Raw genomic sequence first — 26,687 nt, forward strand, 5'->3', positions numbered from 1 at the left:
TGAAAAGATAGCTGCTATTAACTAAGTTGATGATGTAACCCGGGTTGCTCATAGGTAAAAAAATAAAAATTATGGTGGCTCTCTTGGGACAAGGAAATAAATGCTTGCTAGAAATTGTGTGCAGAAACAGCCACTTACTGGAGCCGTAACAGCATGAATACAATGTAAACATAATAAATGACTGCTGAAGGCATGACACCACCCTCTTCGAAACAATGTAGGGTGCCACCTGAAGCTATAAGCTCAACTCACCTCATCGTATATACAGCCCTGCCCATAAGAGGTACACGGGTTACATATTGATATATTTATGTTACTCAGAGGACCTTTTGCAAGTAGCTAGTGAGTGTGTTAAAACAGAGAGAGACACAGGTTAAAGTGCCCCTGCTTGTAGTTAGCGAGTACACAGTGGTGCTAGTGGTAATTGTGCCTCCACATCCTGGTGACCTCCCCGAGTTCGGACAAGAGGAGGAATTCCATATCCTCTCCATATGCGACTCTAGACTGGCTCTGGGCTTGTTTTTCTGCTCAGTGTGGCCCAGAGAGCCTGTGACTGGTTTCAGATCAGATCCCAGCTCGGAGTGTATGTGGGTGAGTAACGCCTGATAGAAAGAGAAGCCTGCAACTGATTACAGGCCAGATCCCAGATTGAAGTGTATATGGGTGAATTCCGCCTAATAGATAGAGGAGCCTGTGACTGGTTTAAAACCAGATTCCAGGTCAAAGTGATTTATGATGAGCCTGCAAGTGGTTACAGACCCCTGCCCACTGTAAACTTTGTGAATAAGGGCATTATATGCTCAGTTCAGGGCCTGCATTGGAGATTCCACCAACAAGAGGGGACAAAATAGTCCTGCATGCACGCAGGACTTTTTTTTTCACTAGAGACAGACAAACAAAAACAAAACAGATTCCATTTGAATCAAAGGGATCTGTTTGATTCTGTTGGTTTCAGTTATGAGCCAAATCCCACCCAACTGTTATTTTTGTTGTTGAGCTCCTCCTAAAACCCTGTACAATGTGACCTAAGCCAAGAGGAATCAGCGAGTGTGACGCTTGAGAAGTTTGAAGCTTTAACACTGAAAGCAAATTGCACTGAGACTATGAATGTGTGTACTGAACTGTGGTCTACTAATGTGTGCCAAGAGTCCCTCTAAGCGGAGTGTCGCATGATACGCCTATAGTTTTTCTCACTACCGTACTTTTAGGACATTGATCCCTGTTACAACATCTGCCAAGTATTGTGCTTTTGGCAAGAAGAAACCGCTAACTGCTAGGCCTTGTAAATAACTGTTTTGTTGTAATCAATAGGCTTGTACCTTCTGTAAGAGAGAGAGAGACTATAACCACTATGCAGGGCTGGTGCAAGGATTTTTGCACACAAGTGAAGCTACATTTTGCCCCCCCCCCCCCACAACTCGGTGGGGGTGATGTAAAAAGGAGGGCGTGATGTGACATGGAGGGGGGAGAAATGTGACATGGAGGGGGGAGAAATGTGACATGGAGGGGGGAGAAATGTGACATGGAGGGGGGAGAAATGTGACATGGAGGGGGAGAAATGTGACATAGGGGGGTGATGTGACATGGAGGGGGTGAAATGTGACATAGGAGGGTGATGTGACATGGAGGGGGTTGAAATGTGACATGGAGGGGAGAAATGTGACACAAAGTGGGTGATGTAAAAAGCAGGGGGTGATGTGACATGGAGGGGGAGAAATGTCACATTTCTCCCCCTCCATGTCACATCACCCCCTGCTTTTTACATCACCCCCTTTGTGTCACATTTCTCCCCTCCATGTCACATTTCAACCCCCTCCATGTCACATTTCTCCCCACCCCCTCCATGGCACATTTCCCCTCTCTATTAATGTTGTGTAAAAAAAAAATTATGCTCCTCACCTGGGCCTGGTCCCATCTGCAGCAGCTCCCCTTCTCCTCTGTGTCCTGGTATCTTCTCTCTGTGCTCCTGACAAGACTTTGAGGACCTTTCCCACTCAGCCAATCAGTGGCTGCAGCTGTGTCATGTGTCAGAACAGTGATTAGCTCAGCGGGAAATCACTGCCCTGACACATGACACAGCTGCGGCCACTGATTGGCAGAGTGGGAAAGGTCCTCAAACAACTTGTCAGGACTCGGGAGCCCAGAGAGAAGATATGAGGACCACCACACAGAGGAGAACAGCCGCAGGAAGAGTTAAATTTTTCCGCCCCCCCCCTTCTCAGCGCCCTAAGGCGGCCGCTTGGTCTGCCTTATTATAGCACCGGGCCTGGCACTATGCTAATTGCCTAAAGTCTTAGTAAGCATGTAAGGGGTACAATGTTTGATAGTGGCCAACCCCCTTCAAAACAATATTGACTTGTGCATTCCAATGCCGTTACTGGTGCTCTGCTGCCATCTGGGGGCAAGACCTTGCATCTATTTTGGACATTAATTGTAGGAAGATTCTGTATGATGTCACTTCTTGGAAGGAACAGGAAAGTTCTGGCTGAGAGGCAGAGAAGAGAGAGAGCTCAGAGAATAAGGTTGCATAAAGTCCTGCAAGGCTACAAATCAGGATGATATAAGTTGATCATCTGCTTTGAGAAGAGAAGCTTCCTCCAACAAGTGCAGACTACACACAGAGACTTTATCCAAAGCAGGCTGCACGTGGGCCTAATTTGATGCTATACACCTGAAACATCATCACTGTAGGAGATACATCCTCTGCCCAGAAAGAACCAGAGGGAAACCATAAAGTTAAGTGTTATGTTACTTGGCATGTAAGAGGACTATAAATACATATGCAGTGGTCCCTCAAGATACAATATTAATTGTTTCCAGGATGACCATGGTATCTTGAAACCATTGTAAGTTGAGTAATTGGTTCCAAAGCCCCAAAATGTCATCCAAGATAAGAGAAAATGAAGATTTAAGAAAAATAAGCAGATAACTAAGACAGATAAAGCAAGTCCTTACATATAACAGGCAGGAATAGTTGCTTACTAGCAACTAAAACAGCTATCTTACCAGAGAAGTGGCCTTGATTGGTTGGATCTGAGTCTGAGACATTGTATGTTGAGTCTAGTTTCAACTTACGATGGGTCAGAAAAGACCATTTTATGTTGAAATTATTGTATACTGAGGTTATTGTATCTTGAGGGATCATTGTACATTGTGCTCTGGCTGATAACTAGGAGTGCCTCGGTGGTGGATAAAGAACATTGGAATAATCTAGAAAGACACTGTCACCGTTAAAGGGAGTCTGTCACCACATTTCAGCATATTAGACCGATCAAATAGGGTAAGGCTACTTTCACACTAGCGTTCGGGTGTCCGCTCGTGCGCACCGTTTGAAGGGGCTCACGAGCGGCCCCGAACGCATCCGTCTGGCCCCAATGCATTCTCAGTGGAGGCGGATCCACTGAGAATGCATCCGCCTGCCAGCGTTCAGCCTCCGCTCCGCTCAGTGAGCGGACACCTGAACGCTGCTTGCAGCGTTCGGGTGTCCGCCTGGCCGTGCGGAGGCGAGCGGATCCGTCCAGACTTACAATGTAAGTCAATGGGGACGGATCCGCTTGAAGATGACACAATATGGCTCAATCTTCAAGCGGATCCGTTCCCCATTGACTTTCAATGGAAAGTCTGAACGGATCTGCTCAGGCTACTTTCACACTTAGAAAATTTTCTAAGTTTTAATGCAGACGCATCCGTTCTGAACGGATGCGAACGTCTGCATTATCGGAGCGGATCCGTCTGATGAAACATCAGACGGATCCGCTCCGAACGCAAGTGTGAAAGTAGCCTTATATGATCCACCCAGAACTTAAAAACGGTACCTTTGTTGTAGAAAACGGACTTTTCTTTTAGCCGAAAATGAACTTATAAGGTTATGTTAATGAGCCCTCTCAAGTGCCCAGGGCGGTCTCTCAATCCTCGGAGCCCCAGGCAGCACCTCCTAAACGGCTCATAACCCCGCCCTCCGTGCGCCTCTGCCCGCCCGTTTACTCCCCTCCCCTGTCCTTTTCCACTGCGGCTGTGCGGTCCAAATCGTAGCGGGCGCATGCGCAGTAGGTATTGCGATGCCCTGCCAGGAGCGGGCATCGCATTGCGCATGCGCCCGCTACGATTTGGACCGCACAGCCGCAGTGGAAAAGGACAGGGGAGGGGAGTAAACGGGCGGGCAGAGGCGCACGGAGGGCGGGGTTATGAGCCATTTAGGAGGTGCTGCCTGGGGCTCCGAGGATTGAGAGACCGCCCTGGGCACTTGAGAGGGCTCATTAACATAACCTTATAAGTTCATTTTCGGCTAAAAGAAAAGTCAGTTTTCCACAACAAAGGTACCGTTTTTAAGTTCTGGGTGGATCATATAACCCTATTTGATCGGTCTAATATGCTGAAATGTGGTGACAGACTCCCTTTAATAACTGTTTGAGCTACCAGTTTGCTTGTGTTCCTGTTCATAAAGAGGCAATATTAGATATCTGTGCTGAACCACTTGCTGAAGTAGTTCTTGAGTAAAATATCCAGTTCTATCATACTTCATTGGGGTCTCTCTCTCTCTCTGTCTCCCACCTTTAAATAACTTGATGTTGGCAAGGAATAGGCTATTCTAACCAGTCTGCATGAAAAAGAGGTGGTGTTTACAGCTCCCTAAGGGTCCATTCACACGTCCGTTTTTTCTTTCCTGATCTGTTCCGTTTTTTCTGGAACAGATCTGGACCCATTCATTTTCAATGGGTCCTGGAAAAAAACGGACAGCACAATGTGTGCTGTCCGTTTCCGTTGTTCCATTCCGCATGTCCGTTTAAATATAAAACATGTCCTATTCTTTTCCTGAAAAATCGGATCCTGGTACAATACAAAGTCAATGGATCTGCAAAAAACGGAAGACATTCGGATGTCATTACGTATGTCATCCGTTTTTTACGGAATCCGTTCCTGGAAATTACATTTTAATATTTTTTTTATTTTTATTTTTTTTAAAGAAATCCAAACAACTTTATTTGCTTATTGAAATTTATACATGTTTCCGTTTTTTGCGGATCCGCAAAAAACGGATGACATACGGAAACATTTTCAGGAACAACGGATCCGCAAAAAACGGACCGAAAATCGGATTATAGAAAAATACTGACGTGTGAATGTAGCCTAAATGTATCGCTCCACAGCCTGGTGCTTAGCGTGCCATGATCTTGTTCATTCTTCCGCTACCATATCCAGCAACCTCATCAAGGTGGGCACAATGCCAATATGAAGTGGAACAAATCCTCTGGGGGCCAGACCTTATGAGAACTATTGGCCCTTGACAACTGACTTGTACTATTATAGGCCTCATGCAAACACCTCTTAATGTCAGTCTGTGAAGGTCACTGTGTCATTCTCGTTTAGGTGAATGGCCAATACAACCCATACTGTCTGATACCCTTATGAGGAAAATGAGGTTAAATTACATGTAACAGATACTGGTGTAGCAGAGATGACTTCATTGTGGTGCAGCAATAGGAAGTAGAATGGTCTGGTAAGCTGTGGTTTATCAGCAAAGATCTAGCAGGACCAAGAGTGTAGTACAGGGAACATCCAGATAGTAGCTGGGCAATCAAGGGTCTGACAATGAAGATATATAATTTTTGAGCATTTGGTACAGGTTGGTCGTCCAAGAAAGGTGCTGAAAAATTCAGGGTTTGTCAATGGTGATGTATTACAGCTGAGTAGGCAAAATCCAAGGGAATGTTTAGGAAATCCTGGGTCTGTCATTTGTAAACGAAGATTAATCATAGCCAAGTATGCAATAAAGAAGAACTATCCTAGAGGTTAGTTTGTTCAAGAAGCAGGTCACAAAAGCAAATACTAATACTAATAAAAGTTCAAAGCACAATTATCTTGGAGAGGCACATACTAATAACTGGCCTTTAGATTAGTGTGCAGGTGATTGGCCATGATTGGTCAGATGGGGTAAGTTCTTTAAATGGTTTAAGATCTTTTGCCACCTAGACTTTTAATTGATTTTAATTATAGAGCTATAGCTGTGGTCCAAAGAAGTAAATTGACTTGTATGCAATCTTGTGCAGTGCAGATGTCGCTCAATTAAAATCAAAGAAAAGTGTTCCAAAAAGTCTAGGTATGGCTCGCTGAATATCGATGACTAATCCTCAGGATAGGTGACCGTATCAGATTGGTGGTGGTATGATACCAGGCGCTCCCACCGACCAGCGCCAGAAGCCATACAGTGTACAGAGCCAAAGGTATTAGGCTCTGTCCAGTGTGTAATGTCTGTGCCAACGTTCTGCTGCCCAGCCGTAAGCCGGCACGGCCACTACACAGTGGATGGAGCCCTCAGCTTTCAGCGCTGTCTGCTGTTTTGTTTCCAGCATCTGCCGAAAACAGCTGATAAGTGGGGGTGCCAGACCCCACAGATCTGATATTGATTACCTGTCCTGAGGATCATCAATATTGAGAGACTGGAAAACCCCTTTAATGTTAAGGTAACATTAGCCAGAGACCTAATAAAGTCAATTATCCACCAAAGTATACTATTTGTATGACTACCAAGCATGTATTATTGTAAGCAACACAGGGCCACAAATAAACTCATAAATGATATATACGTGCGACTAATACAACTTATTTTACCCAGGAGCCACCTGTGTTTTAAGAAATAAATTCTCAGCTAGCCAGTTCTGGGATGACTGCAGGAAATACAATGTTACAGCCTTCCAGTATATTGGAGAGATCCTTCGATATTTATGCAACACTCCTAAGGTATGGCCAAGTTAATTAATTTCTGAATTCTTTGCTCGGAAAACAAGCATGAGACCAACATAACACACACAGGGATGAAGAAGAGCTGAATAGCTCAATATATGTAGTCAAATACATGCACAATACCACAGTTATCTTATTTTAGGTTTTCTTCACCCATACACATTTGGAGGAGAGAAACTTGTTCTGCCATATTACTGTCCTTCACCATAATCTCCAATATATGAGAGTAATGTACATTACTCTCATATATTGGAGATTATGGTGAAGGACAGTAATATGGCAGAACAAGTTTCTCTCCTCCAAATGTGTATGGGTGAAGAAAACCTAAAATAAGTAAAAAGGTAATAAATGCCCTAGATCCTCATTATTCCCTGTCAACTCCACACTGAATCTTTGCTGTCAATACATAGCCCTACTTTTTGAGGTCAGGTGCTTAGTAAACTTCTATGCACGCAATTTCGGCTCGGAGACACGAGCATACACTTACATTCATACAGAGTATACAATTTTACTTGCTTCTTCCAGAAAGACAATGATAAGGAACACCGTGTGCGGCTTGCGGTTGGAAATGGACTACGGTCAGATGTCTGGAAAGAATTTACTAATCGTTTTGGTAATATACATATTTATGAATTTTATGCTGCAACAGAAGGAAATGGTTTTTTTTTCAACTACACAAGAAAAGAAGGAGCAACAGGCCGATGCAACAGCTTATTAAAGGTATGTTGCAGAACAATATAGTTAAAGGTAGGGTTGTTTTACACATAGTTTTTTTAAGTGTTCTTTGACATTTTTTGCTGTTTGTGCCACTTTTTGCAACTTTTTATGCAGCCAGATGTTACTTATGAAATGTGTTCCAAAAGTCTGCATGCTTTAGGCATGCCATGTTTTTTCTGGTGTTTTCCCCATAGACTTTCCTATAGCAGTTAAAAAAAATGCCAGACGAAAATGCATGTTGAAAGTGTTGTCATGAAAAAAGCTGTTAAAATGCCCCAAAATGCTAGAAAAAGGCAACATTTGTTTGTTATGTCTAGATCTTAAAGAAAAAAGTAAAATTAAGCAGAAAAAGAGATTTTCCAAGAGGTTTTGACTGATGACCCATCCTCCAGATAGGTCATCAGTATCTGATTGGCGGGGAGTTCCGACACCTGTGTTTACAGTAGCATGGGGGCCTTCACTCAGCTCACCAACCACAGCGACGTACATTGTATAGCGACTGTGCTTTGTATTGCAGCTCACCCTATTCACTTTATTGGGACTGATCTGCATCTAGGTTATGTGACTAATGAACATGGAGAAGGCTGTGGCACTAATGTGAGTGTCGGTGCCTTCTCAAACAGCTGATCGGCGGGTGCCCCGAGTGTCAGGCGCCACCTATCCAGAGAATAGGTCATCAGTAAAAAAGAACTCTCCGAAAACCCCTTTAATGGAGAAATGATCAATATTATATATTGTAGCAAGACCACTTGGCCTCTGTTCTGCATAGGAATGGATGTATTGCATAAAAATAGCATTGAAATGCCAAATCACACTGTGGTCTAGAGTGCCCTCTAAGACATCAGTCCCCTTGTGTAGTTTGGAACTACCAATACAACAACAGCCTGGATCTGTAGTCTGGAGCATACCCTATAACAGTAGTCTGGCTGTGTATTCTGGATTGTCTCTTAAAACAGCAGACCTCCCATGTAGCCTGGACATACCTCTATAACAGTAGTCTGGTTACATAATCTGGACCACCACCACAGCAGTCCTCTCATTTAGTCTGGATATGCCCCTATACCAGCAGTCCTCTTGTGTAATTAGGACATTCCCCCCTTTAACAGCAATATGGCTGTATAGTCCGGACCGCCCCTATAACTGCAGTCTGACCGTGTAGTCTGGACCACCTCCTATAACTGCAGTCTGGTTGTGTGGTATGGACTATCCCCAATAACTGCAGTCTGGCTGTGTGGTCTGGACCACCTCCTATAACTGCAGTCTGGCTGTGTAGTCTAGACCACCCTCTGTAACTGCAGTTGGTCTGTGTAGTTAGGACCACCCCCTATAACTGCAGTCTAGCTGTGTGGTCTGGACCACCCCCTGTAACTGCAGTCTAGTCTGGACCACCCTCTGTAACTGCAGTCTGGCTGTGTAGTCTGGACGTACCCCCTGTAACTGCAATCTGGCTGTGTAGTCTGGACCACCCCCTGTAACTGCAATCTGGCTATGTAGTATGGACGTACCCCCTGTAACTGCAATCTGGCTATGTAGTCTGGACGTACCCCCTGTAACTGAAATCTGGCTGTGTGGTCTGTACCGACCCTGATAAATACAGTCTGGCTGTGTAGTCTGGACCACCCTCAATAACTTCAGTCTGCCTGTGTAGTCTGGACATACCCCTATAACTGCAGTCTGGCTGTGTATTTTGGACCACCCCCTATAATTGCAGTCAGGCTGATTATTCTGAATCATTTTGTAAAATAGACACTTGACACACTTTGGTTTTTGGTTTGTTACTTACAGCACTCCGATGCTAATTTTCTAGGGGTGTACACAGCCTTTGTAGAAAAGCATGTCTAAACCATGTTCCCCTCAGTCAAAGCTCAAGTGTGTTCAAATGTCACCTTTCACTCTGGCAGATAAGCAATCATATGCAAAAAACTAGAAAGGGGCTTATGTTCCCTATCAGTGTATCTGAAATATTCTCTATTCCCCACATATTCTGCATGTTTAGATGTGATTGCAAGTTGTTATGTACAATATGATCTCATTCAGTTGATTGTGGAAATTGTTGTATTTTAGCGTGTAAGACCTTTTGAGCTGATCAGATACGATGTGGAAAAGGATGAACCAGTCCGTGACGCTGCAGGACACTGCATTCCTGTTGTAAGGGGTAAAATTATTTCTCATACTCTGAGCTAAAATAAATATTTTAAATAGATGCAAAAAAAAATAAAGTATTTGTCAGTGATTTGGTAAGGTATAATGGAAAAATTTGAACTTGTTTGTTTATCACCCACCCTTGGTTTTGGCTCACAATCACTGATAGAAATCACTGATCAAACACTGACCAAAAATTGGCTGTATGAAAGCAACCTAAGCCAAAACTGAAGTGGGTCCAAAACACACAAGAGGTGCAAATATTTGCATTATACTTTCTCTCTGTCATGCCCATTTTGTTTGGTTTACATATAATGATAATAATGCCTTGTGAACATAGCCTTAGGCTCAATTCAGACCTGAGCGTTTTTACAGCGCGTTCCTACGCGCTGTAAAACGCTCAACAAGGAGAAACCAATGCTTCCCTATGGGAATGGTTCTCACCTGGGCGTTTTACAGCGCGTACGATCGCGCTGTAAAACGCCCGACGCTCAAACAAGTACAGGAGCGTTTTTTTGGGCGCTTGTCGCGCGTTCCCGTACATAGACTTTCGGGAACGCGCGACACTGTGTGTACACTTGTCTCTGTATGCGCGATTGTAAACGCCCGTACAATCGCGCATATAGAGCGCTCCTTTCAGAACGCTCAGGTCTGAACTGAGCCTAATACTTAGTGCTTTAAAGGAGTTGACCCATCTCAGCTTTTCATGGCTCCTATAAGAATAACTGCAGTAAGCACTGGCCAAGAAAGGCAGAGTTATGGAAATGGCAGAGCGGCCAGAGCTCCAGTATTTTATAACTCCCACAGTATTGAATTAGAGCTTCGCAGTTAGCGCTGTACAGAAAGCTACAAATGCTCCCTGGAGTTATGGAAATAGTGGAGAACCAGCTGCTTGGAGGTTTCCGTAAGTCAGTCCACCGTCGGCCGACACTTACTGCTGCTATTCTTATCTTGCAAGGGTGTTGCTAGGGTCTCAAAAGATTGAAGGCCCACGTCCCAATGCATATGTGTTAAGTTTTCAAACCAATGCCCCAGGACTAAAGACATATTTGGAAGGATATTATATTCCAAACATACAAGAATACAGAACTACAGTCATGTGAAAAAATTAGGACACCCTTTGAAAGCATGTGGTTTTTTGTAACATTTTTAATAAATGGTTATTTCATCTCCGTTTCAACAATACAGAGAGATTAAAGTAATCCAACTAAACAAAGAAAACTGAAGAAAAGTCTTTTCAAGATCTTCTGTAAATGTCATTCTACAAAAATGCCTATTCTAACTGAGGAAAAAGATAGGACACCCTCACATGTATTCCCTCTTAAATTGGCTCAGATCTCACACAGGTATATCACACCAGGTGCACATAATTAGTAGATCGTTACTCTGCATGTTGAATGAGGCTTGCCCTATTTAAACCTCAGACATTTAGTTTGGTGTGCTCCTGACTGTTGAAGTGAGAGTGAGCACCATGGTGAGAGCAAAAGAGCTGTCAGAGGACTTCAGAAAAAAGATTGTAGCAGCCTATGAGTCTGGGAAGGGATTTAAAAAGATCTCAAAAGATTTTGAAATCAGCTATTCCACTGTCCGGAAGATAGTCTACAAGTGGAGGGCTTTCAAAACAACTGCCAACATGCCCAGGACTGGTCGCCCCAGCAAGTTCACCCCAAGAGCAGACCGCAAGATGCTAAAAGAGGTATCCAAAAACCCTAAAGTGTCATCTCGAGAACTACAGCAGGCTCTGGCTACTGTTGATGTAGAAGTACATGCCTCTACAATCAGAAAGAGACTGTACAAGTTTAACTTGCATGGGAGGTGTGCAAGGAGGAAACCTTTGCTTTCCAAGAGAAACATCGAGGCCAGACTGACATTTGCCAGCGATAAAGTTGACAAAGACCAGGACTTCTGGAATAATGTTCTTTGGACAGATGAGTCCAAAATTGAATTATTTGGACACAACAGCAGAGGACATGTTTGGCGTAAACCAAACACAGCATTCCAAGAAAAGAACCTCATACCAACTGTGAAGCATGGAGGTGGAAGTGTCATGGTTTGGGGCTGCTTTGCTGCAGCAGGACCTGGTCAGCTCACCATCATAGAATCCACGATGAATTCTACTGTGTATCAGAAGGTGCTTGAAGAACATGTGAGACCATCAGTTAGAAAATTAAAGCTGAAGCGGAACTGGACCATGCAACATGACAATGACCCAAAACATACTAGTAAATCAACCAAAGATTGGCTGAAAAAGAAGAAATGGAGAGTCCTGGAATGGCCAAGTCAAAGTCCAGATTTGAATCCCATTGAGATGCTGTGGGGTGACTTGAAAAGGGCTGTACGTGCAAGAAACCCCTCAAACATCTCACAGCTGAAAAAGTTCTGCATTGAGGAGTGGGGTAAAATTTCCTCAGACCGATGTCGAAGACTGGTAGATGGCTACAAGAACCGTCTCACTGCAGTTATTTCAGCCAAAGGAGGTAACACTCGCTATTAGGGGCAAGGGTGTCCTATCTTTTTCCTCAGTTAGAATAGGCATTTTTGTAGAATGACATTTACAGAAGATCTTGAAAAGACTTTTCTTCAGTTTTCTTTGTTTAGTCGGATTACTTTAATCTCTCTGTATTGTTGAAACGGAGATGAAATAACCATTTATTAAAAATGTTACAAAAAACCACATGCTTTCAAAGGGTGTCCTAATTTTTTCACATGACTGTATATACCTCTTACATCTAGTAATGTCTCTCTGATGTAGACATTGTCTTCCCTTACCTTCTCCGTTTGATCCAGACCACACATGACAACTTCTTTCAGCCGCGTCTCGTTTCTGCAGAATTTACCACAGACACCTTAAAGGGGGGTTTTCAATCTCAGACAATAGGGGCATATCGCTAGGATGTGCCCCCATTGTCTGATAGGTGCAGGTCCCACCGCTGGGACCCGCACCTAAAATGAGAACGGAGCGGGGAAATGAACGGAGGGCGCACTGCACATGCGCAGCTGCCCTCCATTCATTTCTATGGGGCCGCCGAAAATAACCGAGCACTGGCTCGGCTATTTCCGTCTGCCCCATAGAAATGAATGGTAGCATGGGCCGCGCATGCGCGGTGCGCTCCCATTCACTTCTATAGGAGCAGCGCTTGGTAGTTGACGGACCCCGGGGTCCTCCCGCCACAGCACTCCCTGCTTCGTTCTCGTAGGTGCGGGTTCCAGCGATATCCCCATATTGTCTGAGATGGGAATACCCCTTTAAGTTCCTCACTTTTTCATCATCCTCCCCCTCCTGGTGCCCCAACATTGTGTATCTGAGCCCGGGGTAGCAGCAGGATAACAAATTTAAGTGCTCCGTAGTCCGTATTATGGACTGCAAACGGCAGGTCCGCAATATACGGGCATTGGCTGTGTGCACTCCATGCTGCAGATGTGGACCCATTGACTTGAATAGGTAAGCAATCCACAAGATACTGCAAAAGATAGGGCATGCCCTATCTTTTCCAGAGCAGAGGCGCAAATCGGAAGCCCACAGAAACACTCTGAAGTGCTTTTGTGGGCTTTCAGATCCGTGCCTCTGCACTGCAAAAGATAGGACATCCGCAGCACGGAGTTCACATGGCTGGTGGCCATACAGCACAGGTAAGGAGCCCTTACGTTCCTGTGCATGAGCTCTAATACTGTGCTCCCCAATACTTACGAAATAACAGTACCATACTGTGCCTATAAGAAAGGATGGCAGAGCAGAGAGCAATTGGCTTATGTGTCCCGTCACAATAATTCAACTGTATCACCATCCTGAGGACAACCATACACTTGTATAGCTGGTAGCCAGCACATTCAGGGCCCAGGACAAAACATCCGGGGCTGAAGTCCCCAATGTTTTGACTAAGCAACACCCCTGTCATCGTGGCCATAAATGGAGATGGGACAGCCCCTTTAAAGCTTGCCTTGAGAAGTACTTTCTTGCTCTCACAGGACAGATCCAATACGGCTCCTCGCACTAGATTCTGTGCAGAACAATATTACAGCCACATGCACAGACCCTATAGGGTTTAAATTTACATAGGTCTGGATAGAAGCTTTACACACAAAGCATAGTTTTGATCAAAATGTTTATTAATTGACCTATAAACTGATAATTGCCATTTTACATGCGACTACTCTGCTTACACATTGCTCTGTTCCTTACTGCTCATTTTCAGGAGAGGCTGGTTTGCTAATATCCAAAATTACAGTAACCAATCCTTTTGCGGGATACGCAGGAGATGAGTCACTGACTGAGAAGAAGAGACTGCGAAATGTGTTTAAAAAGGGCGATCTGTATTTTAATACAGGAGATTTGTTAATAATGGACAAACAAGGTTTTATTTTTTTCCAGGATCGAGTTGGAGACACGTTTCGGTAAGGTGGCAGCCAGTTTCTTGCAAGAGTGAAAGCTCCATTTGTAGAATAGCTGTGGTCAGTGGTGTAGTTTTGCAATATACAGGCAAGATTTGATCAAGTGGGTCACTGCACAACAGGAGGAAAAGTAGGGGCTTCCATCACTGTGACTGACTGCAAGGGGTAGGTGAGAGAGGAAGAAATCCTGTGGTGACCGCGTGACAGAAAACACATCCGCATGAAAGTTAACGGAGTGTTGACCACCAGTCCTTAGGATAGGTTATCAATATCTTATTGGTGGGCATCTTGGCTTCCGGGAACTCCTGCTGATGAGTTGTTGGAAGGGGCGACGCTGCTGCTGTGGTCTTTTCTTGGGCCTGCAAAATCACATCTGTTGGCCACATGGAGTTTGGGTGGTTCAGTCCGTCCGGTTCAAGTGAATAGGACTGAGCTGCAATACCAAGAACAGCCACTATACAATGTGTGGCGCTATGCCTGGTATACTATGAAGAAGCCACAACACTTGTCTAAGCACTGCAGTCTCTTCAAACAGCTGATTGGGTGGGTGTGCTAACACTCATATATCTTCTGATGTTGATCACCTATCCTGAGGTTAGGCCATCAATATTGAATTCCCAGAAAATCCCGTAATATTCAGTAATATCAGTTTGGCTGAGAAGGCTACTGCAAAAAAAAAAAAACTTTGGTGGTTTATCTCCCCCGAGATAAAAATGGTTGAGCACATGGAAATCCAACAGTTCGATCCTTCTTTCCCCCAACATTTTCCATCAAGAAGAAGTCAGGAGGCTCCATACACATTAGATGGTCAGCATTTATGAGCCCAACCCAGGAGTGGAGCCTGCAGAGGAACAGTGTAATGTAAAGATTGGCATCTCTTCTGTGTTTTGGATGCACTCCTGGCTTTGGCGTACAAATACTGACCGTATGAAAGTGGCCCCTGGCTTTAGGGAAATGGAGCAGAAATAATAAAACTATTTACAGTAAAGCCTAATTCCTTAAGCAATATGAATGTTTTATATCAAGTATAGGTTTGGGATATAATGCAGAGTATCCGATTTATCAGAATCTATTCTTCCAGCGGCCTGAATGCACCCTGTGGACCGGATTAAATAGCTGGGACATTTTCCAAATTGTATTTTCCGCCAAGTGACCCTGTTATTAGTGGAAATTGTAGAATACCTAACACCTGAGCTATGCAGCTGCTTAACAACAGTAGCAGACACAAAAGACAGCTGCATAATACATGTGTGTGAGGGACACGTTACATTAGAACATGCATGATGCTCATTTCTGCATAGAAACTATTTCATTCCATACGTAAACTGAAGCTGGCCATACACGGTAGATCTATGTCGGCCAAACTGTACGATTTGAGCAGATTTGGCCGACCATCTAATGTATATGGGGCCTCCTTTAGGATTTGGCATTTCTGGCAGCAGCTTCCTCCCCTCACCCCTACAGCTGAGCCGAGCATGGATCAGGTTTATAACAGGGATATAAGCCCAAATGGAAGCATGGTTTACCTATATGCAGATAGCCTGTATAAGATATGGGATGTGGGATACATCTATAGAGAGCTATGAATGCATATGAACAAACCTGCAGGAAGAGCATACAATGAAAAACGACCTCCTCTGCACCAGGGACATAATTAACCTCTGGGAGAGATTTTTATGTCAGCGTGTGGTCAGTTGCTATAGCGCTACGCCAGAAAGTTGTAGAAGTCAAAAATGTCGTCACATGTGCCAGTTTGCAACAAAATTTTCAACTTTTTAGCTTTTACGACACCCTTGCCACGTTTTCCCCAAAAAATAGGCATGGTGTGGGCAGGCCTAGCACCTCGGTCTCACTCATTTAACATGTGCACCAATTCCTGAATGGAGTAGAGTTCATTTCTGGCATGTGGGCAGTAGAAGATTCGACAAATATATTAAGAGCCTTGCACCTCTTAATAAATTGATTGAATCTTCCTCCGTTGGAGTTTTTACTAAGACCGACATGTAAAATGCCAATTTTAGTACACAAACCTCAGTATTTCTTGAGCCTGTGTTTCCGTAATTTGCTCCAAATTTATCCAACAGTGCATATTGGAGGAGATTTATCAAGACTGGCATTACCATACTCCAGTATTGAGCTCTCTGCACTAGAGTAAGATGCACCTAATTTGTTAAGAAGCAAATACCTCTTAATAGATTAGTCGCATCTCTTTTCTCACCTCTTTGGAAAATGTTTTGTGTAACAACCTCTAATGGAGTAAGAATGCAACTTTTTTTAAATTTGCTATTGCTAAATCTGCTGTTCAACATAGCTAATCATGCCCACTTTCCAACCCATTTTCAGAAATGTCAAGAATTACGTAAAAAGTTGTGCCCCACAATTTGAAATTTTTTTTCTTGACAAAATTCTGGAGCAAATGGCATGATAAATGAACTATGTGTTTTGTCTTCAAACTTTTAACCTCTCCATTTGTCGCAAGAAAACCCCAAAAATTAATCTTGCTTCTTAAGAGTGAGATTTTATACACATTGTTGTCATGATTTCATTTGTAAAAAAAACTTCTACATGGATGAGACATTCATCAACTTTTCTTGATGTAATGCTAATGTAAAGGCTGTTCATACTATGTCATTCTTTTGCAGTTGGAAAGGTGAAAACGTAGCAACTACAGAAGTAGCAGATATAGTAGGGATGACTGACTTCATCGAAGAAGCCAACGTGTACGGAGTTCCAGTGCCTTGTAAGTAGTGAACTTGTAGTTTACTTACTTTATGCTTTATTACCAGTTACCCACAGTCTATGAAGGAGAAACTGACACAACATTTAATTAAACCATCCTCTCGCATTTACGCATTCCTATTCCTTGGATGTGACAATATATAAAAACTTATTTTCACAATGAGAAACTAGTCCTAAAATCTTAAAAATGTATGGATGATTTCAACAACTTTACAGGACTAATCCTTTAGTCACTTAAGGAGGACCTTTAATGGTTCCAAACATTATTAAATAAGTAGGGATGAAAGATCACTTACTAGTGTGTCTGTCTGGCCTCCGTTCCCCCGCTGTGCCACCCTTTTACTTTTCCCGCCTGGTATGGAAAGGAATATCAGCGGTACAGGGAGGAGGAGAATGCCCTGTTTCTCAATGGGCGTCTCCTTCTCCCTGGCTGTAGCGCGGTCCAATCACAGCGGAGAGCGTCACAGCCAGGGAGAAGGGGAGTTTTTTTTCCTCCCTGGCTGTGACGCTCTCCGCTGTGATTGGACCGTGCAGTCTCCTCCTCCCTGTACCGATGATATTCCTTTCCATACCAGGTTGGAAAAGTAAAAGGGTGGCACAGCGGGGGAACGGAGAGCCGGACAGACTCACTAGTAAGCGATCTTACATGCCTGCACTATGCCCTACACAACCCCCTACTTATTTCATAATGTCTAGACCCATGAAAGGTCCTCCTTAAAGGGAACTTGTCACCATGAAATGCACCTTTATCTGGAGGCAGCATGTTATTCAGCAGGTGAAGCTGAGCAGATTGATATATCATTTTATGGAAAAAAGATTCCGCAAAACTTGTAATTTATACAATAAGTCTCTGTTCTTTTCATGCTTAGGAGTCATGTGGGTGGTACCACTCAATGATTGCCAGCTAGCTCTGTATGACTAAGTATACAGGGAAGGCCATCATTGAGTAGTGCTGCCAGCCACATGGGAGGTGCAGTGGTAAATGTGGGAGTGGTGACTGTGGCCCTGAGACAGGTAGTAGTACTCATAGTTCCCTGTGGCAATCTCCACTTTAGCACTGCCTAGTGCCGTGCAATGACTGGATGGCACATTTTATCTTCCCTTCAGGCACGCTCTGGTAAAGGGGCTCCTGCCTGGTTGTAGTTGGGGTGCCCTTTGATGGTAAACAGATGGCAGGATTTAAGGTAGGAGGGCAAATGTAGTAGCCAGCGGATGGACGGTTAAGTCAATAAACAGGCCTGTTGGTAGTGATTAGTGAATAAAATGTTTCTTTAGTGAACCAATTATAGGAGTTGTAGTAGTATAAAGAGCAGCAAAAGGCACGGTTCCAAAGTATATCAGTGTCGTCTTCACATGGTGAAGTCCATCACCCTGGCAACCTAAACAGTCTGCCAAAATTAACCATATGCTGCCCATACATTACTGTTAGGATCACACAGTACATAAAGTGCTTCAACAATGAATCACATTTACCTTGGCAACAATAAATATCCCCTTTGGCAATAATTAGCCCTTTGCAGTAGTCCTGTGGGGTACTCCACATGACCCCTAAGCATAAAAAGAGCAGAGGTTTAACCCCTTAAGAACCACCCACTATCTCTTGGCATTGCTGTTTTAGAGAGAGCAGAGCACTTCTGTGAGTACTCCTGATCTATGAATGGACTGTCACTAACAGCTCCGCTTCTTAGAGCAGCCTTTTTCTCTGCAGCCAGGATCAGAGGTAGCTCCAGTCCCAACTGTTTACCCTTTGATTACCAGAGTCTGTGACCACAGCATGATCAAATGGGAATTTCCCCCGTCTGAGTTCCAGTAATCTGATCGGAGGCTAGGTAAGCCCTCTGAAGTCAGCCCTATGGCCCTTGAAAGGACACCACCAGTATTGTATGTAACTTCAGTAATCCTGTTGTTAGGGAACACTAGTATTGTCCTAACCGCAGCCTGTGAGATAGAGAGAAACTCATTTTGTAAAAGAGTAATTCCTTAATGGGATTATAAAAAATGTAATAAACATTTTCAATAAAAAAAGCTTTCAAAAGAATAATAAATAAGTGATTATTTTTCAGAAAATACATTTTATTGTGGGTATTTTCATAAAAGAAAAAACTACACTTATTAGGTATCCAAACAACCAAAAAAACTTTAACAGCTTAGAACATTTAACATGTTATTTAGTGTGAAATACTGCATGTACAGTGTAAACAATATGGTGAAAAATGTATGGTCAAAAATGCAGTTTCTATATTTGTAATGCAAAAAATGTGTATAAACTACAAAGCATAAGTACCCTCAAACACTACCAAAAGCTGTATAAAAATAGTATTGTTTCTGTGCAAACTATCAAATGTAAACCATCTCTTAATTGGCTCCTGTTGAGATTTCACCAAATCCAATATTCCCCTATACGAATAGGATTTCTTTTCCCATTTCAGCTTTCGTAGCTGTGCTTAGGTGATGTCACCCCGCTCCATATCGGAGCGCGAGCATCAAACAGGAGGCGTGCTGCCGACCGGGGCACGCTTCTATCTGAAAGAAAGAACTAAACTGCCTCTAAAGGACTCCAGGATTGAGCCAAGCCATTGGAGCTTTCCCCACAGCTGGACTATCGAAGGAACAGACCCCGGGAGAAACGAAGGTAGGAGTGAATGATATCACGAACCAACTGCACTATTCGTATAGGGGAATATTGGATGTGGTGGAATCTCAACAGGAGCCAATTAAAAGACAGTTTATATTTGATAGTTTGCGCAGAAACAATACTGTTTTTTATATTGCAATTATTTTAGTCGGTTGCGGTACCGACAGTTTGTTGCAGCACTATCAGTTTGCATTGCGAAATAGCACCAGTGATGACAATTCCTGTTGATACACTACCAAAAGCTGCAAATTCTCTTGCATAAAAATTGGCATTTCAATGAAAAAACGTTATGAGTGCTTAAACATGGAAAAGAAAATACTGAAAAAGGGTCATTAAGGGGTTAAATTAAAAATTACATGTCTTACTGAATCTTTTCCTATAAAACTATGTATCAGTATGCTCAGCTCCTCCTGCAGATTGCACAGTATTTTCATGGTGACAGGTTCATTTTAAACCGGCCATGGGATCACTCTCGTGCTGAACATTTACCCAGCGGACAGCTGTTAAAGTAGAACCCCCGCAAAAAAATGTTATTCTCTGACCTGTTAGAAAGGTGCATGATGTAATCTGTAGTGAATGTAATCTTCTCATCAGTGACTGTATTTGTGAGTTATCAACCCTAGCTATGTCATGTGACCAACTCTCTGATCTCCAACTGACACAGGACAGGAAGTCACTTACTTCTCTATTCATTCCTATGAGACTGAGAGTGAGGCTCCCATAGGAATATATAGAGAAACTGACTTCCTGTCCACACATAAGATGCTGTGTCAGTTGGAGAGTCTGATTGCTGGTCACATGACACAGATGAGAAGCAGAAGTGAGGTTATAACTCACAAATACAGTCACTGGTAAGAAAATGACATTCACTACAGTTTACATCATGTACCTTTCTAGCAGGTCAGAATATAATTTTTTTTGCGGGAGTTCTTCTTTAATCTTAACTCCTCCATAAACATCTCTTCTCATCGGAGGATGCATGCCAATTTCAAAAGGAAGAGGAGAAAGAGCCACTGCCAAACCCCCCCCCCCCCCCCTTCTGCCAGAAGCTTGTCTCCAAGGGGAAAAAGGGGTTAAAGATATGTTGATACATACCTGATTCCTCTTTCCTCCTAAGTCTAAAGTCAGGAGCCATATCTGAATATTGTCTGATCCGAATAAAACACGGGTTTGCCTGACTGTTTTCTTGTATTTGGTTAGCATAAAAGTCATCAGTTCTTAAAGGTGCAGCCAGCCAATAAACAGTAAAATGCAGACCTGCCAAAATTATTAAAAAAATAGAATTTTAAGGGGTTATCTGCTTTTCAATCCCTTTTTTAGAAGGATTCACTGATACTAAATGTTGTCACAAGGTCTCTGCTGCTGTCTCTCAACAGCCATCTGCAATCTAAAAGAAGCAAATTTCCTTGCCAAATTGGTAATGAATTCTTATAAAATGGACTGTCTGTATTATGCACAGATGTGAAGACACCCGTTGTAGCTATTCTTTACGCTGGCTAATAGATGAACAGGAAACACCCTTTTATTGGAGGAGTTTGGAGGAGCAGAGAACAACAGGGGGTTGTATATGATAACATGATAAATGTTCCACTGCTCCAGTCCTAGCTGGGCCTGCAGCGAGGATGTCATGTTCAACGTTCTTGTGACCACATTTAAAGTTCGGTCCGGTATTTGACCTCACCTGGCTGTAAATCAGCCCAGCAGCACATACCGAGAGGAAAATACCTGTTTTCCCAGACCAAACCTCTCACTGTGTCACACATCTTATAGAAAATAATTCCCTCCCAGCCAACAATTGGATAAAATAATAAAAGAATGCATACTCCCGTATTTATCCCTGCTAGGCTTTGTTTGTTTGACTGTAGCAATGATGTGTTCGTATACTCCACGTGACCACTGCAGTCAAACACTGGCCTCAGTGCACATGTACTGTATATTGCTGAGATGTAGCTTTTGCGGAGTATAATTGTAAGTATATACTCAGTTGAAAACGGTAGAATTTGCTGTGACTTTTCTCCTTTTTAGATCATGAAGGAAGAATTGGAATGGTATCCGTCAAACTTAAGCAAGGCGAATCATTTGATGGGGTCAAACTGTACAAAACTGTGACAGATTATTTACCCAACTATGCCCAACCTCGTTTTGTGAGAATACAGGTAATTTTTATCTTTATTAAGCCATCACTTCTCTTTTTACATCTTGGTTTAAACAAATCAGTCCATGATCTTTTTTTTTTATAGCAATATCGTATATTCTAAGTATATTATTCCAAATATTTGAAAATTCATGCACTAAAACTTTTCATAGACAATTCTGTCAAAATCAGCAGTTCTGCCAACTTCTATTCGTTGTCTGACAATCTAATGTGTATGGAGACTACCCAACCATTCCTCAATGGCAGATACCAGGGGTAGAGGATCATGAATGTTCAAATAAATGCAGAACGTCTATTGATGCAATCAATAACCTGGACACAAGTCATACAGTTTAAACGAGGCCAGCTATAATAGACCATTAGTCTACAGACCATTTCATAATATCTAACATTTATGCCAAGATATGATTGTGGGACGTGACAGGCCCAAAGCCTGAGGCCGTGAGCTTTAAAGGGCATCTTTCAGTAGATTTGTACCTATGCTACTGGCTGACTCGCATTGCTGAGTAAAATGATGTTTCAATATATGCAAATGAGCCTCTAGGAACAACTGGGGCTTTACCATCACACTTAGAGGCTCTGCTCTCTCTGCAACTGCTATGCCCTCTCCACTTTGATTGTCAGGGCCAGTCATGATCAGGTTTTCACTGCCTGGCCCTGTCAATTAAAGTAGAGAGGGAACAGCTGTTGCATAGAGAAGCATAAAGCCTGAGGCAGTAAGCTTTAAGGGTCCATTCACACGTCCGTTGTTTCTTTCCGGATCTGTTCCGTTTTTTGCTGAACAGATCTGGACCCATTCATTTTCAATGGGTCCTGAAAAAAATCAGACATTGAGCTGTCCGTTTTTTTCCAGGACCCATTGAAAATGAATGGGTCCAGATCTGTTCAGCAAAAAACGGAACAGATCAGGAAAGAATAAACGGACGTGTGAATGGACCCTAAAGGGCATGTGTCAGCATATTTATACCTATGAAAGTGGCTGACCTGTGGCATGTGCGCTTGGCAGCTGCAGGCATCTGTGTAAAACCGGTCAATAAATTTGAAGTTAGAACAGCAGACCAAGTTTGGTAGAAATGTTTTCCTAACTTACTTTTTTTATTTTTTTTTATATTGGTAATTTATTTGTTCAGGTGCAGCGGCTGGTTTGCAAGAAGTGCAACCATACTGGTTGTCAACCTTGACTTTATGGTTTATTTCAGACCGAAACATTATTTTTTCCATTTTATACCAGTCACATAATGGAAGTATCTATTAGAACTGTAATGTCTCAGTAAGTATTCTTTACATTTACAGGACAATATTGAAGTTACTGGAACCTACAAGCAGCGCAAAGTGGAACTAGTCAAAGAGGGCTTTAATCCACTCACTGTTAAAGATGCATTGTACTTCTTAGATGAGAGCAAAAAACAATACAAACCAATGGATCCCCACATTTACAATTCAATTCTGGAAAACAAATTGAAACTTTAATGTGGACACATACCAAGAATCAATATTTTTTACATGGAATTTCTTACATCGAAGAATGCCCCAATGCTACTATTGATCACAGTTTAGATTAAACGTGTTCCCAGCTCCGATTTATCACATTGAATATTTGCATCATAATCACATTAACTTACTGCAAAAAATTTAATAAATAAAAATGAAACCGCAGACTGGACAAAACAGGACATTTCAGTATGTCTGATTGAAAGAAACATAGGATGACATTAATAAATTATAAGTTCACATTATGTATTATTGTTCATATACTGTATGGTGTGTCCACATGAAGTTAAAACATTAGGAAGCTTAAAGGCTTATTTTTTTTTTTTTTGTATCACGTTTCCCTGTATTAATTTACTAAATTTCTTAATTCAATATAAGCCAAGCAAAAACGATGTACATCATTAATTGATATCACTAACAATATTGGCAGGTATTAAGAAAATTTGTGAAAAAAAATTAAAATACATAATCTAAGGGGACATGATTTTCACTTGATCCTTTTTTATTATTATTATTACTACTTTTATTAATTTATGTTTAATTGGTCTTAATTAAAAAAAAATTAACAGCCTTTCTTCTATGATGTTTCACTGCACTTACTCACTGTTCCTTCTCCTTAGGAAAATCTGTTAGAGAGCTGCTTAATTTGTATCCTTTATCTAGTTCCCTGACAGGTCATGTTTATAAACTGTTAGGATAGTAAAGATAGGGGCTACAGATGAATCCATCGGAGCAGCTCTCCTAGGGATTCACTGGAGAAGCAACAGTCTGTATAGGTGCAGTGACACTGAAAGCTGTAAAGGAAAAACCGTTGACCAATTTCAGCCCAATATAAGAATGCAATAATGGAAAAAATGCCCCTAAAAGGTGCCCATAGCCTTTAAGGTGATCTAGAAAAATATCTAGAAACCTGTGCATAGAGAGAACCAGTGCATTACCACAAGTACAAGGACTAATTTGCAGTAACCCTTTTGGACATTATTGTATACATTGGTAGATTTAGCTAAATTATATCTTTAACAATTATCAAAGAACTTTGCAAATATTTTTATTAATGTGGAGTTATTTATGCAGCCTTCTCCATTCTTATATATAATGAATTAGGAAAATCTTAACACCCTTTCACTTTTTTCACATTTTATTATGCCTTGTGCTAAAATCAAAAAGTCAAGTTTCCCCCTATCAATCTGCACTGAATACCCCATACTGAGAAAGTAAAAACAGAATTTTAGACATTTTTACAGATTTATTAAAAGGGAAAAAAAATACAATTTTGCATGGACATATGTATTCAGATCCTTTGCTATGACACTTGAAATTTAAATCTAGGGACCTCCCACTCCGATTGATCATTTTTGAGATGTTTCTACACCTTGAATGAAGTCCACCTGTGGCAAATTCAGTTGATTGGACATGCTTTGGAAAGACCCATGCACGTCTATATAAGGTCTCACAGATGACAATGCATCAGAATGAAAACCAAGCCATGAGGAGGAAAGAACTACCTGTAGAGCTCAGAGACTGGGTTGTGTGGAGGCACAGATCTGGAGAAGTGTACAAAAAAAATCTGCTGCACTGAAATATCCCAATAGCACAGTGCCCTCTATAATTCTTAAATAGAAGAGGTTTGGAAGAACCGGGACTCCTCCTAGAGCTGGCTGCCCAACCAAACTACACTGCTCAAAAAAATAAAGGGAACACTTAAACAACACAATGTAACTCCAAGTCAATCACACTTCTGTGAAATCAAACTGTCCACTTAGGAAGCAACACTGAGTGACAATCAATTTCACATGCTGTTGTGCAAATGGGATAGACAACAGGTGGAAATTATAGGCAATTAGCAAGACACCCCCAATAAAGGAGTGGTTCTGCAGGTGGTGACCACAGACCACTTCTCAGTTCCTATGCTTCCTGGCTGATGTTTTGGTCACTTTTGAATGCTGGCGGTGCTTTCACTCTAGTGGTAGCATGAGACGGAGTCTACAACCCACACAAGTGGCTCAGGTAGTGCAGCTTATCCAGGATGGCACATCAATGCGAGCTGTGGCAAGAAGGTTTGCTGTGTCTGTCAGTGTAGTGTCCAGAGCATGGAGGTGCTACCAGGAGACAGGCCAGTACATCAGGAGACGTGGAGGAGGCCGTAGGAGGGCAACAACCCAGCAACAGGACCGCTACCTCCGCCTTTGTGCAAGGAGGAACAGGAGGAGCACTGCCAGAGCCCTGCAAAAAGACCTCCAGCAGGACACAAATGTGCATGTGTCTGCTCAAACAGACACCATGAGGGAAACAGACTCCATGAAACAGACTCCATGAGGGTGATATGAGGGCCCGACGTCCACAGGTGGGGGTTGTGCTTACAGCCCAACAACGTGCAGGACATTTGGCATTTGCCAGAGAACACCAAGATTGGCAAATTCGCCACTGGCGCCCTGTGCTCTTCACAGATGAAAGCAGGTTCACACTGAGCACATGTGACAGACGTAACAGAGTCTGGAGACGCCGTGGAGAACGTTCTGCTGCCTGCAACATCCTCCAGCATGACCGGTTTGGCATTGGGTCAGTAATGGTGTGGGGTGGCATTTCTTTGGAGGGCCGCACAGCCCTCCATGTGCTCTCCAGAGGTAGCCTGACTGCCATTAGGTACCGAGATGAGATCCTCAGACCCCTTGTGAGACCATATGCTGGTGCGGTTGGCCCTGGGTTCCTCCTAATGCAAGACAATGCTAGACCTCATGTGGCTGGAGTGTGTCAGCAGTTCCTGCAAGACGAAGGCATTGATGCTATGGACTGGCCCGCCCGTTCCCCAGACCTGAATCCAATTGAGCACATCTGGGACATCATGTCTCGCTCTATCCACCAACGTCACGTTGCACCACAGACTGTCCAGGAGTTGGCAGATGCTTTAGTCCAGGTCTGGGAGGAGATCCCTCAGGAGACCGTCCGCCACCTCATCAGGAGCATGCACAGGCGTTGTAGGGAGGTCATACAGGCACGTGGAGGCCACACACACTACTGAGCCTCATTTTGACTTGTTTTAAGGACATTACATCAAAGTTGGATCAGCCTGTAGTGTGTTTTTCCCACTTTAATTTGGAGTGTGACTCCAAATCCAGACCTCCATGGGTTAAAAAATTTGATTTCCATTTTTTATTTTTGTGCGATTTTGTTGTCAGCACATTCAACTATGTTAAGAACAAAGTATTTCAGAAGAATATTTAATAAATTCAGATCTAGGATGTGTTATTTTTGTGTTCCCTTTATTTTTTTGAGCAGTGTAAGTATTTGGGGATAAGGGCCTTTGTAAGACAGGTCACCAACAATGGCAACTCTGCCTGAGCTCCAAATATCTGTGTGCAGATGGGAGGAACTTTCAGAAGGTCAACCATCACTGCTGCACTCCACCAATTTGGGCTTCACGGCAGAGAGTACCCAGTAAAAAGCCTCTTCCGAGTACATCACACATAAAAAGCCCATCTGGGAGTTTGCAAAAAGCACATAATGCACTCTCACTCTGTGAGAAACTAGATTCTCTGTTCTCATTAAACCGAGATTGCACTTCTTGGCTTTTTTTTCTTATTTGTTTGTCCGGCTCATTGAGATGGCCGCACATGCTCAGTTTCATCCTTCAACTGCCTCCTGAGCTATGATAGGGAGAGCTGAGACACGCCCCCTGAG

The 26,687-nt window shown here is 42.8% G+C and overlaps 1 protein-coding gene across 1 annotated transcript in view; it reads left to right on the forward strand.

The window, feature by feature from the left end:
• LOC120985705 (very long-chain acyl-CoA synthetase-like) overlaps nt 1-23,488 on the forward strand; it is a 91,830-nt gene extending 68,342 nt beyond the window's left edge. Inside the window, exons 4-10 of the mRNA XM_040413803.1 lie at nt 6,614-6,738; nt 7,267-7,461; nt 9,523-9,613; nt 13,794-13,992; nt 16,632-16,729; nt 21,389-21,519; nt 22,812-23,488. Coding sequence (XP_040269737.1) covers nt 6,614-6,738; nt 7,267-7,461; nt 9,523-9,613; nt 13,794-13,992; nt 16,632-16,729; nt 21,389-21,519; nt 22,812-22,988 — 1,016 coding nt within the window. The 3' untranslated portion in view covers nt 22,989-23,488. The remainder of the gene's footprint in view (nt 1-6,613; nt 6,739-7,266; nt 7,462-9,522; nt 9,614-13,793; nt 13,993-16,631; nt 16,730-21,388; nt 21,520-22,811) is intronic.
• Nucleotides 23,489-26,687: the final 3,199 nt, after the last annotated feature.

The sequence above is a fragment of the Bufo bufo genome, chromosome 1 (assembly GCF_905171765.1).
Source record: "Bufo bufo chromosome 1, aBufBuf1.1, whole genome shotgun sequence".
Lineage (NCBI taxonomy): Eukaryota > Metazoa > Chordata > Amphibia > Anura > Bufonidae > Bufo > Bufo bufo.